The following is a 13,691-nucleotide window of genomic DNA, read 5'->3' as shown; positions in this document are numbered from 1 at the left end:
GGCTGGAGAAGGGAAGTGAGGTAGGAGGGGGCGAGGTGATGGAGAGCCTTGAGGGCTGAGGCAATCCCCCACTCCTGGGCTGTCGGATGGAAATGGGGAGAGGCAGCCCGCCTCCCCCTTCACCCCGACAGGAGACCTGAAGCCACGATCGCCAGTCGCTGTGAATGATTTTTATCAATCAGTTGTATTTATTGAGTGCTGACTTTATGCAGGGCACTGGACTAAATGCTTGGGAGAGAACTACACAACAATATAACACATTCCCTGTCCACGATGAGCTTGGATTCTAAAGAGGGTACCCACAGCATGACTGTAAACCTACTGACTGTCCAAAAGCCCTACCGAGTGATCAAAAGTAGTGGCGAGCAGGTCTACTCGCCGGGGGAGAGCGGGTCGGTGGCTGTACACTTTGGGATCAGTCAATCAGTGGTACCTATCGGGTGCTTACTGTGTGCTGAGCACTGTACCGAGAGCTTGGGATTGTACAAATTCTCTTGGGATTGTACAAATGCTGATGACTGCATTATATTGAAAATCACACAGTACATTTGGTAAAGAAAAAGAATATTATCTCGGTGGATCCATTTAATGTAAACAGCAAAGAAATAGAAGTGGAAAGCTATGCTAACATTGTCCAAAATCATTCATCTGCTTATGTCAAAAAAGAGAAGAGAGCTAAGGTGAGGAAAAAGTTATAGGTGACCCAAAATAAAATATGAGTGAATCCTTTTCACATGTAAGGAAAGCCTCAGATGTTTCCGCTGGCTGACAGGTGTGCCTGTGGCAGGCCGAGTGTATGCCACCTGGGCCTGGTAGCTTTTCAGTTACTGCGTAGAAATGAACTTGATACCATGTGTGGAGGGGGCAGGGGATTAGGATGGGGATCTGAGGGGGACCAAGAGAGTGAACGAGTGGGAGAAGGGGTAAAGATGGCGAGAGCAGGCAAGATGGGGTGAGTGCAAAAGTGGTGAGAAGGAAGGAATTGAGGCAAGGAAGGGGAGAGGAGGAGATGGAGGGGGAGAAGCAGAAAGAGGGGATGAGGGAGAGAGGAAGGAAGAGTATCTCAGTGGCCCTACAGCACGGTCATGACGGCTACCACCACTGCCGCCATCTCTCTCCCCTTCATTGGACTCTGAAACTGAACCAGAGGCTCCTCTTATTCCCAGCCCCAGAGCCTCCAGAGGACCAAGTGCAGCCCACTTCATTTGAAACTGACCAGGAAGCTTTGGGGTGTCCCTTGGAGAGGATGTGAGCATCAAGGCCCAGGAGCTGTGACGGAGGCCTGGGCCCGGCTAGGCTGCGCGATTGCTGTGTCGTTGCTGCCTAGATGGCAATGGAACAGACCCTCTGTGCTTGTGTGATGGCAGGGGCAGGACCTCAGAGGTTGGGAAGTAGCTTAGGGCTAAGAGTGACGGTGGCGTTCCAGCCACTGACTTGTACTTGGAGGATCTCCTAGGCTGCTGGGGTTGCCTCATCCACAGCCCATTCAGATGTTCTGGGGATCCTGAAGGCAGACGGCTTGACCTCACAGGGGCTCAGGTCCTGGGCACTAGAGGAGTCCTTGAGTCTCCCAGGGGCGGTAATCTGTTGTAAGGAACCATCTTTGACCCCTTTCTCGATTCAAGCGGTGGGGCAGGAGGGCTGTAGGGGCAAAGCTAACGGCCTAACCCCATCTATGCCAATTCCCTGATGGCTTTCTGACCCTGTGGATTTGGTCACCTTGATGCTTACCAAAGCTTTGGGTCAGAGCCGAGTGTACTGAGCCTGGAAAGGCCTAGAATGTTGTGTTGTTAACTAGAGCTCGCAGGGAAATGAGCAAGAAAAACTCAGTCCAAGATGGATTCATTAGAAAATATCTATTAACGATCTATGAATTCTGCTAGCATTGATGCTTTCTGTGTTTAAAATGTAAATTTCCCTATTCAGTGAATGTGACTGTTGTTTACTTGGTGTGGACTGAGTTAGGGAAACAGTGAATCCAATACCTAATCTACTTGGAGACTTCAGATATTTTTTTTTTGGTACAAAGAGTTCTTCTCTAGCTGAAATCTGCTTATTGATGAGGTATGCTTCTCAGCTTAGTGATCTTTAGTTTTCTTTTCTCCATGGAAGAATGCTCACTCACAAGCCAGACCAGGGTAGAGTGACAGGAATCAATCAATTGATGGTATTTATTGAGCGCTTTCTGTGTGCAGAGTATCGTCCAAAGCACTTGGGAGGGTACAGTGCAGTTGATAGATACAATCTCTGCCTTCAGAAATGGTGCTATATTGCATTAAAAAAAAATTAACATCTTTGAAGGCACGTGCAATCAGAAGAACTTTATTGTAAGTTTCCTTCATATTATAGTTAATAAGGATGCAGGAAGTTAAGCAGTCTCATACACAGTTTAGCAAGACACCTAGGATTACTGTATAGAAATAATCATAAACAAGCTATGGCATTGATCAGCTGCTGCTCCAGTCTGGCCCGCCCCAACACACAGGGGCTCAGAATGTCTGGTCCCATTGCTTACAAGAGCATCCAAATCCTGCACACTCTATTTCCTCTTACCCTCTCCCTGGGCACACATGCTGAGGTACCAATATGACTCTGAAGGTCCCCATAGTGGAGGCTGAATAGTCCTTCCCCAACTTTGCTAGGCACAATCCCGTTTTATATCCAATTATCAAACAAAACAGGCAGCTTGCCCCAAAACGTCTACTCTCCCCGAAAGACCTTATGGTCCGGCCCCATCAAGAGAGGATTTCCCAGGTTGGGGTTGATGAATGAATGAATGGATGAGAGAGTCTCCTCCCCATTTTATGAATATATCATGCTGTGGTGTCCATTGCATACTGTCTTTCTCAGGACTGGGTCCCAGCCCAATTGTTCAAGAGCAGAAGACAAGCAAGGAGGTACAGTAGCGAGATACTCTTTTTGACTGCTAAGTCCATGGATTGAGGGAGGCCTCCAATCATAATACCACAAATAAGTATCCATTACACCAGCTTTCTTGACCTTTTAGGTGATTATGTCTCCCTCAAATGTGTTTGCTGGCAAGGGCGACATTGTTGGCAGGCGGACATTGCTATGGGGGCGAGGGCATCTGAAAGACTTTTCCCTTCCCTTTGCCAAGATGGAACAATTGGGCTGGGACCCAGTCCTGAGAAAGACAGTCTGCAGTGGACACCACAGCATGATGTATTCACAAAACGGGGAGGAGAGAATTTGTGCCAAGATGTCTGAAGTGAGGCATGAGTTTGAAGTACATTTACTGAGTGGGGACTGCAATCAATTTGCAGAATGTCATACCTTCCTGTGGTTTGGCAGCCTGACCTGTCCTAGATTTCCCGAGGGAGAACCACACCCCAGAATGCACAAGGCCAGATTTCTCTCCCCAGGAGACAGCGAATCTTCCCCTAGGTCGCTGTCAGGAGAACAAGGGAAAAAATCCTGAAGTGGTTTCCAAAGGTAGAGATGTTACGAGTAGGCTGAGGTCAAGAAAAGAACGAGAGAAATGCCAGCACTGGAGTTGGGGACTGCGGAGGATTTTCTAAAGAGGATTTGAAAAAATGCCCTTTTGGGTTAAAAAAAGAAGGTGTGTAGGTATCTACGTTTGGTGTGTCCATGTGAATAGAGTTAGAAATAGACACAAACAAATATCCCCACAGCACCTCAGCCTTTCTTGTATTAGCCCATGACATAGAAAAGGATGGAGCGCCTCAGAAGTTCAAAGCACAGGTTGAGAAACTAACAGGTAGAGAGTGAAAAATGCGGATCAAGCAGAAGGTGGGGAGTTCTTGTGAGAGAATCACTGACCTGGCTAACATTTGCAGAGTCCGACTGAGTAATAAGATGTCCTGTAGATGAAATCTTTTAATTTTTTTTTAATGTGAATATAGAGAAATACCTTTGGTTAGAGAACAAAGGGCTATTATTGGAACCCAAGCCAATTGTTACAATTGTTATCTTAAAAAATTGTGAGTTTAACTGAAGTTAATGTTTGGAAACCCTTCTAGATCTCCCCCAGCCTACCTGCCAAAGTCCATCCGATCTCCAGACTCCATACTTGAGTCTGAAAATGCATGTTAGTGAGCTTTGCGCGTATAAGTAAATAAAAAGAATCCCAATTCTTCAGTATTTGCTCTTTGCTTCAGCACGGGGTTCCCCCTATTTACTCACAAGATAAAACAAGAGCTGGCCTTACAAATTAGCATCATCATTTCGTAGCCGACAGTGCACAGCATTAGCCTTTGCTGGGTTCCCCTCTTCTCTCGTATTTAAACAAATGGTTTCTTTTGGATCTCCAGTTCCAGCTCACCATACACGTGTCGGATGGCATCACAATTCAGGCTTGCTATTATTTTCCGATAACCTGGGGTCCAAGGCCGACATATTTCTTCCCATTTCAGTGTAGAATTGGGAAGAATTTCTCTAAATTTATTAAAGAGAAAGAAAAGAAAAAAAATGTTTTACTATTCAGTTAATCAATCAGTGGTACTTATTGCATGCTTACACTGGGCTGTGCTCACTGTGCTCACTGTACTGAGCACTTGGGAAGGTACAATGCAGTAGAATTGGTAGACACAAACCCTGCCCATGTGGAGTTTATGGTCTACAGGGGTAGACAGATATTAACATGAATTACAGATAGGGAAATAGAAGAGTTTACAGATATGTACACAAGTGCTGTGTGGCTGGGGGGGAGTGAATATCAAGTGCTTAAAGGATACAAATCACTCTCCTCTCACTCTCCTTTCTCTTTCTCTCTCCTCTCTTCTCTTTCTCTCTGCTCTCTCTTCTTTCTCTCCTCCCTCATCTCGCTCTCCTTCTCTCTCTCTCTTCTTTCTCTCTCTTCGTTCTTCTCTCTTTCTCCATGCCCTTCTTTCTCTCTTGTTTTACTTCTTCCCTCCTCTCTTTAAGAGAGGCAGCGTGGCTTAGTGGAAAGAGCACGGGCTTGGATGTCAGAGGTCGTGGGTTCTAATCCTGCTCCGGCACTTGTCAGCCGTGTGACTTTGGGCAAGTCACTTAACTTCTCTGTGCCTCAGTTACCTCATCTGTAAAATAGGGATTAAAACTGTGAGCCTCACGTGGGACAATCCGATAACCTCGTATCCATCCCAGTGCTTAGAACAGTGTTTGGCACATAGTAAGTGCTTAACAAATACCATTATTATTATTATTTCTCCTTTTCTCTTTTTCTCACCTTTTTAGTGCTTTGCACACAGTAAGCGCTCAATAAATACAATTGATTGATTGATTGATTGATTCTCTTCCCTTTCTCTTTCCTTCTTTCTCCTCTGCCCTCTCTTCTCTTTTTCTTTCTCCCTTTCTCTTATCTCTCACTCTTCTCCTTTTCCTTTCTTCCCTTCTCTCCCTCCCGCCCCCTCTCTCTCTTTCACTCTTTCCCTTCACTTCTGCTCTCTCCACTTCCTTGTCCTACAAAGAGGAAAATGGACTTTGCTAGAGTGTGAGAAGGAAGGAAGGGAAGGAGGAAGAGATTAATCTGGTAATCAGGCCTAGCTCCTTGGACTTCCCCCAACGCTTTGCTGGGGACGGGGTCTTTTGTCACTTTGTCAGTTAGGGGTGCCCATCTTTGAGGTGTTGGGAGCAGGGTGCGTGCACAGGGGCAGTCACAAGAAGATGGCAACCCTATAAAGGTGAATTAGTGGACCTAGAGAGGAAAAGAGCTATTCTAAAATTGGTAAATGGAGCCCAATTGCAATGATTTTGTTTGCCTGCAGATCAGATGCTGTGATAAATGATTCCAAGTAATGTGCTGAGACATCAGCCTACAGCAGCCATTTATCATTTTGAATGCATGCAGGCAAATGGGATTATCATTAAAATAAACTGCCACTACCTATGGTTTGTCCTCTGATGCCTAACGCTCCATCTTTACTCTACCTAAGAAACCTGAGATGAAAGACAAAAATGACTAATTCAGAAACAAGGCCCTCATATGTAAAACAGGGCAACAAACAATGCCCCCACCCCAAAAAACAAAAAACAAACCCCCCCAGCCAAAATGAAATGGATGAAACATTTGATGATCTTGGTTTCCTCCTGTCGTGCATTTTAGATGCTCAAAGCCACAGCACCAATGGGAAATGACTACAGTCCTTTTCGGGTGGTCAGATGACAGAAAGAGCAAATATTTCCTTAGGGGTGCAGCTTGGTTGACTTGAATCTTGGTGCATGTAACAAGAACCTTCCACCCTCTTCTAATTGCCAATAAAGGCTGAAGTTTCTCTTTGGATTTTCCAGGGTGAGACTTCCAGTTGGATAAAATGGGACTTCCAATCAATCAATCAATCATCAGTAGTATCTACTGAATGTCCACAGTGTGCAGAGAGCTGTATTAAGTGCTTGGTGGAGTATAATTAGTAGATAAGATATCTGCCAGGAGACAGCTATACCAGGAAAACGGACATTAGTGTTTGGAGGAAAAGGGAGTGGTCCTCATCTTTGAAAGTATCAGAGAAATCAAGAGCTAAGGCTAGAGACCATTAGATTTGGCAAGGAGGAGGTCACTGGTGACTTTAGAGAGAGTGGTCTCAGTGGAGGTAAGAACGTGGAAACCAGATTGCAAGAAGGTCAAGCTGGCAGCTGGAGGAATCGGTATTGTCTGCTGAGACATCACTTGGGGATTGACGACCACTAACAGCCCTCCCGAACTCCTGATAAGGAGATGCACATTGTGTCACCGTGTTATTATGTCAGGCACCGGCAACGGGATGCCATCACGGCGGGGATTCTGCCCGATCCCAGGCCCTGAATTTGCTCCTTATCGGGGAGTAGCCCAGTTGAACAACACTGGCCAGGTGACAGACCCAACTACTTGGGACCGAAGTAGAGCTTGGTGACTTGGTTTGGAAGCAGAACTGACTGCCATTCCGAGAAAGCCTAGGCTGACCTGCAGACCGGTAGAGAGACGGTCCACTGCCCAAGAGGCAGAACTCTGCAGGAGTTCAGGACAGCCTGCCATCTACAAAACCTGGGCCTCCAGAGTCGGTTTTGTTGGCACCACGGTCCAACTCAGTCTGGCTTAATGTGCTTCCCATGTAAGTGGAAGTGCCATGAAGGAGGTGAATCATGAGCGGCATGGGCGAGACCTAAGTGGCCAGAAACTTCTTTTGGGAATGCTCTGGTACAAGGGGACCAGAGGGAAAATTGCCAGGGAAAATCTTTGAGAAGCTACATTAAGGTAGTAAACAAGCTACAGAAAACAGCCCCCCACCCCCCACTCAATCAGTCAATGGTATTTATTGAACACTCACTGTGTGCAGAGCCCTGTATTAAGCCCTTGGGAGAGAACAATACAGTAGAGTTCATTGATTCAATTGTATTTATTGAGCGCTTACTGTGTGCAGAGCACTGTACTAAGTTGGTAGGCTCACCTTCTCCATCCCTTCAATCCTGTCTGGATTTATCGGGTTCCAGTCACTTCTCCTTGTATGATGATGGACCATGGCCCCAGACTCCAGAACACCTCTCTGTGGCTTAATAGCACTCTGCCTGTGGTCTACAGACTATAAACTCCTTGTGGGCAGGGAATGTGTCTACCAATGTGTGTCCTCACCTATAATATTGTATATTTTCATATTGTACCTTCCCAAGTGCTTAATACAGTGTTCTGCACACAGTAAGCACTCAATAAATACGATTTATTGAGATTCTTGTGTCTGATTACAAAAGGAAGATGTGAGTACGGGTGACTTTGGCAGCCATCTAAGATCAAAGGTAGGGGGTCTATTCAGCAGGGGCTATTCGGGCAAAGCAGCGTGGCTCAGTGGAAAAGAGCCCGGACTTTGGAGTCAGAGGTCATGGGTTCAAATCCCGGCTCTGCCAATTATCAGCTGTGTGACTTTGGGCAAGTCACTTGACTTCTCTGTGCCTCCATTCTTTCATCTGTAAAATGGGGATTAAGACCAGAGCCTCCCGTGGGACAACCTGATCACCTTGTAACCTCCCCAGTGTTTAGAACAGTGCCTTGCACATAGTAAGCTCTTAATAAATGCCATTATTATTATTATTTTTATTATTATTTCCAGTGGAATCTGCACAACTTGTGGTGTTTACATCGATTGTGCGTGTGTTCCCAGAGGGGTGGCTAGTCATTCTCTTCTGGTGACTCAGAGAGCAGCCGCTCTTGGCGACCCACCCCACTAACAGAGGGCAGCCTGGAGAAGGACCCCCGAGGAGCTGGGGGTCCGAGTGCAGGGGTCTGGACTCTGACTCCCAGTGACTGATTGACATCTGAGCTGCTGCCCCTCCAAGACACTCTCCCCCAAAGCCCCCAAGCTAAACTTTTTCAAAGAATTCCTGGGGGACAGGAAGGGGGAAGATCATCTACTTGCTACAAGGGGAATCCTGAGCCCTCTAAAGAGCCTTTTTTCCCTATTATATCCACAAGTTCACACTGCAGAGAGGAGAAAGCCATAAGTCAGAGCTGGGAACCTCTCTGAGAAAGACCTTTATTCTCCTCTTCGATTGCCTTCCAGGCACTCAGGCACCACAGAGTGGAGTCATCTTTTCAGGGCTGGAAATGAAGTAGGTCCCCGCCCCCGCCGCTCAAACAGATGCAGTGTGTCTCCAGAGGTGAGCGAGGACACACATTGCTGCAATCCCCATTAATGGGGGGAAATAAAGGACCTTGTGGTTTAAGCAGCAAGAGCCTAAAGGAAGTCTTTGGGAGGAACATGGATTTTTGTTCACAGCAGCGGGAAGTGGAAACACTAATAGGAAGAAGGGAGGCAGTAGAAAGCCTGCCCCAACTTCATACAGTCCCAGAAGTGTGAATCTCTTCCATTTAGTGTCAGTGGGAACTAGGTCACGTTAAACCCGGTAAATATAGTCTTCTTCCTCCAGATTGGATTTTCAGAGCCTGACCTGGCCTGGCCAGACTCTCTGGACTCAGGCTTGACTCATTTTAAAAACTGTGGGCCCCTTTAAATGGATCTGGCTCCTTACACTGCGGCAGCAGGAGCTGCAGGAACAGGAACACTCAGCAGGGAAGGAAAGGGTAGACAATGCCAAAACAGAGAAAAACATTTAGCCGGGCACTTAGCCTCCCTCCTTCCCTCTGGCATTACACTGTGGGCTCCAGATAGTGTGGCCAATGATGGCCACTGATGGCTCTAGAGAAATCAGGACACCCCTTTGGCAATCCCTCATGTTTTAAATGGGTTTTTTGCCTTGCCAATAATCCAAATTTAAAGTACTTATAGCTCCCAGTCACTTAAGAAAACACAGTAAGAGCAACAGCAACAGCACTAAAAATAAGCATAAAAAATACTACGGATTAAGATATCAACCATAAACACCAGTGCACATTTATTTACCTGTGCGGACAGATATAAAACAGTGACCTGTGTCAAAGTACAGACAGAGGTGCTTCTCCACCTGTCTATTCCTGGAGATTCAGCCCTGCAGCTACTTGGTGTCTGAATGGGAGGGCGTGGAGGAGGGAAGGGGAAGTTGGCAATCTTGTATCTACCCTGGTGCTTTGTACCCTGCTTGCCCATAATAAGCACTTGAAAAATACCACAGATTCATTCATTCATTCGATCGTATTTATTGAGCGCTTACTGTGTGCAGAGCACTGTACTAAGCACTTGGGAAGTACAAGTCGGCAACATATACACAGATATTATCAGTAGGAGTAGTAGTAATATTGAGAAGTCAGCAGGAGCTTTTCCACCTGGGAACAAACAGCCAGGGAAGCTGCCCTGACTCGCTCTACTCTGGATCTCCTCATGGGATCGGGGAGAGGGCAGGTTGAAGGCACTGGCCCTTTCCTCTCCATTCAAACTGCTGCCAAATGAATCCAAGCACATATCTCATCCTGCCTTGATTACTGCATCAGTCTCCTTTCTGACGCCCCCGTCTGCTGACTGTCCCTGTCTACCTCCCTGCCTCCTGTCTCTCCCCACTCCAGTCCATACTTTACTCTGCTAGCCGGATCATTTTTCTAGAAAACTGTCCAGTTCGCTTTTCCCGACTCCTCAAGAAGCTCCGGTTGTCACCTTTCTGCCTCCGCATCAAAAAGAAACTCCTTATCATAGATTTTTGAAGCACTCAGTCACTTTGCTCCCTCCTACTTTATTTCCCAGATTTTGTACTACGACCTACCCCACGCTGGGTTGCCAATCTACTGTATCGATCTCACCGTCTACCCCTAGCCTCTGACCTGGAACGCTCTCCCTCTTCATATCCGACAGACGTTCACTAGCCCCACTTTTAAAGCCTTGTTGAAAGCACATCTCTTCCAACAGGCCTTCCCCGACTCAGCCCTCATTTTCTCTTTTCCCATGTCTTTTTGCGTTGCCTTGGCACTTTAATTTGCACCTTTTATGCACCCCTCACTCAGCACCACAGCACTTATGCACACAACTGTAATTTGTTTCTTTATTTTAATGTCTGCCTCCCCCTCTAGACTGTGAGCTCATTGTGGGCAGGGATTATGGCTACCAACTCTGCTATATTGTACTGTACCAAGTGCCCTGCACACAATAAGCTCTCAATATATACGACTGATTGATTGATTGATTGATTGATTGGCCAGGCTCCTAGAGCATTTCTCTGAGGATCTTTAACCCTCTGACTCACTCCAGGCTCTTTGTGTTTCCCTCCCAGGACCGTTTGACCCCTGCCGTGGGATCAGCAGTGGAACCTGACTGCGGGAGCTCTGGCAGAGGGAGGTTAGGTGCTACAATGATAAGCGGACATAAAAGTTTCTGGGACTATATCAGACTCAGCTGGAAACCAGACGAACGCCCACTCTGGTCCCAGGACAGAGGGACTCCCAATCCACTTGGGTTTGCCTCGGTACTGGCCTAAAGCAACCCTAAGATTGCATTCCCCAGGGCAGCTGGACTGGTGGAGACCCTCGCAGGGCTTTACTCCGCAGAAAGAACTGTGGTTGGTCCTCTTCGCCAAGACGGTGGAGCGGAGCCTGGCCACTCTGCTGGCCAAGGGAGCCTGCAGGCACTGAGTTCACTCCAGCTCCTGTAGGCTCTGGCCCGGCTTCTCCCCTGGTGAGTGGCTCAGTGCGGGAGGAGAGACCTGGTGCTTTGGACCAGCCAGTCTAATGCCCAGGGTTTCCCCATGCCCTCTAAATGCCAATGAGACAAGCTGCCTCTGGGCAGCTCTGGGCTCTGCACAGAGAAAACACTCAAGAAGGAGTGCTTAAAAAATACGATTGAATGAATGAATGGATGAATGGCATTTATTGATTGATCGACAATGACACAAAGGTATGGGCAGAAGACTCCCTGGACTAGCCTGGAATGACCAGCAGTGAACTCACAGTATCCCCCCCTCTCCTGGGCCTCACTGGAGAGCCCCAGCCAGGGCTGTCTTTCTGTTCTCCAAGGCTATGGGGAATAATCTGTGCTCCCAGGGCTACCAGCACAGAGCGGCTTCTTGATTCCCCTCCTAGGGCTGCTCTCAGGGCCGAGTCTCAAGATCTTAGTAATAATTATGGTACTTGTTAAGCACTTACTGTGTGCAGGGGTAGATACAAGTAAATCAGGATGGACACAGTCCCTGTCCCACATGGGACTCACACTTTTATGAAAGTTTACAGATGAGGTAACTGAGGTATGGAGAAGTTAAATGACTTGCCCAGGATGACAGTGCAGACAGGTGAAGCAGTGAGAAGCAGCGTGGCTCAGTGGAAAGAGCCCGGGCTTTGGAGTCAGAGGTCATGGGTTCAAATCCCGACTCTGCCAATTGTCAGCTGTGTGACTTTGGGCAAGTCACTTCACTTCTCTGTGCCTCAGTTACCTCATCTGTAAAATGGGGATTAAGACTGTGAGCCCCCTGTGGGACAAACTGATCATGTTGTAACCTCCCCAGCGCTTAGAACTTTGCACATAGTTAGCGCTTAATAAATGCCATCATTATTATTATTATTATTATGTGGCAGAGCTGGGATTAGAACCCAGGTCCACTCTGGCCCTGCCCTGGAGCTCCCTTATATTACTTGGAGGTCGTAGCAGTAGTTGTCATTGTTGTAGTAGTAGTTGTTGTGGTAGAAGTAATTGTACAATCACTCGTCCTATCCCACCTAAATTACTGCATCAGTCTCCTTGCTGACCTCCCAATTCCTGTCTCTCCCCACTCCAGTCCATACTTCACTCCGCTGCCTGGATCATCTTTCTACAGAAACGTTCTGGACATGTCACCCCACTCCTCAAAAATCTCCAGTGGTTCCCTATCCACCTCTGTGTCAAACAAAAACTCCTCGTCCTTGGCTTTAAAGCACTCCATCACCTTGCCCCCTACTACTTCACCTCACTTCTCTCATTCTATAAAGCAATCGGCATACTTCGCTCCTCTAGTGCCAACCTTCTCGCTGTGCCTCAGTCTCGCCTGTCTCGCCGCCGACCCCTAGCCCACATCCTGCCTCTGGCCTGGAACACCCTCCCTCCTCAAATCTGACAGACAATTACTCTCCCCCTGTTCAAAGTCTTACTGAAGGCACACCTCTTCCAAGAGGCCTTCCCAGACGAAGCCCCACTTTTCCTCATTTCCCACTCCCTTCTGGATCACCTTGACTTGCTCCCTTTGCTCTCCCCAGCCCCACAGCACTTATGTATATATCTGTAATTTTATTTATTTGTATTAATGTCTGTCTCCCCCTTCTAGACTGTGAGTTCGTTGTGGGCAGGGAATGTCGCAGTCTATTGTTCTATTGTACTTTCCTAAGCACTTAGTGCAGTGCTCTGCACACAGTGAGTGCTTAATAAATATGATTGAATGAATGAGTGAATGAATAGTATTTATTGAGCACCTGCTGGGTGCAATGCACAATACCAAATGCTCAGGAAATGCAATACAGGGGAAAAGTTTACACTCTAATGGGAGAGATATTCGTGAATGTATTTACAAATACAGTAATTAAATGAAGCAATTGAATGTACAATTGAATAATGTACCTGCAAAAATGCTGGGGATGGATATAAATAAGGGCATCAATCAGTGGCTGGAGATGGATATTTTTGACTTGCTGGGAACTAATCAGGGAAGGCTTGTTGGAGAAGGTGGGATTTTAGGAGGGCATTGAATTTGGATAGCACTGTGTTCTGTTGGATTCTTTGAGGGAAGGGGTTCCGGGTTAGGGCAGTAGAGTGGGCAAGGGGATAAAGGAGGGACAGGTGAGAGCAGGGTAATAATAATAATGATGGTATTTACTAAGCGCTTACTGTGTGCAAAGCACTGTTCTAAGCGCTGGGGAGGTTACAAGGTGATTAGGTTGTCTATGGAGGGCTCACAGTCTCCATCTCCATTTTACAGATGAGGTAACTGAGGCACAGAAAAGTGAAGTGACTTGCCCCAAGTCACACAGCTGACAGTTGGGAGAGCCGGGATTTGAACTCATGACCTCTGACTCCAAAGCCCGGGCTCTTTCCACTGAGCCACGCTGTTAGAAAGTCTGCTTGAGAAGAATGAAGTGAATGAGCTGGGGTAGAGTAGGTGAAAATGGAGAAAATGGGTTGAAAGCCTTGTGGGGTTGGGGAGGGGTTTGGCTTGTTATGGAGCGAGCTGGGAAGTCACTGGAAGGTCTTGAGGAGTGGAGAGATGTGAACTGAGCAACACTCTGGAATTATATTTTTGCAGCAGCATGAAACAGGAATTGGATGAGGGGGAGGCCGAACGAAGGGAGACCAACGAGGAGGATGAAGCAGTGATCCATGATATGA

At 47.1% G+C, this 13,691-nt stretch overlaps 1 protein-coding gene across 1 annotated transcript in view; it reads right to left on the bottom strand.

Annotated features, from left to right (window-relative positions):
- Window positions 1-4,133: 4,133 nt before the first annotated feature.
- The window catches only part of F13A1 (coagulation factor XIII A chain), a 151,802-nt gene continuing 142,244 nt past the window's right edge, over window positions 4,134-13,691 (bottom strand). The window contains exon 14 of the mRNA XM_038770355.1: window positions 4,134-4,416. Within this exon, the coding sequence (XP_038626283.1) occupies window positions 4,263-4,416 (154 nt within the window). The 3' untranslated portion in view covers window positions 4,134-4,262. The remainder of the gene's footprint in view (window positions 4,417-13,691) is intronic.

This window comes from Tachyglossus aculeatus, chromosome X3, assembly GCF_015852505.1.
Source record: "Tachyglossus aculeatus isolate mTacAcu1 chromosome X3, mTacAcu1.pri, whole genome shotgun sequence".
In the NCBI taxonomy this organism is placed as follows: Eukaryota; Metazoa; Chordata; class Mammalia; order Monotremata; family Tachyglossidae; genus Tachyglossus; species Tachyglossus aculeatus.
Note: the sequence above shows the minus strand (reverse complement) of the source record. Positions and strands in the feature narration are given on the sequence as shown.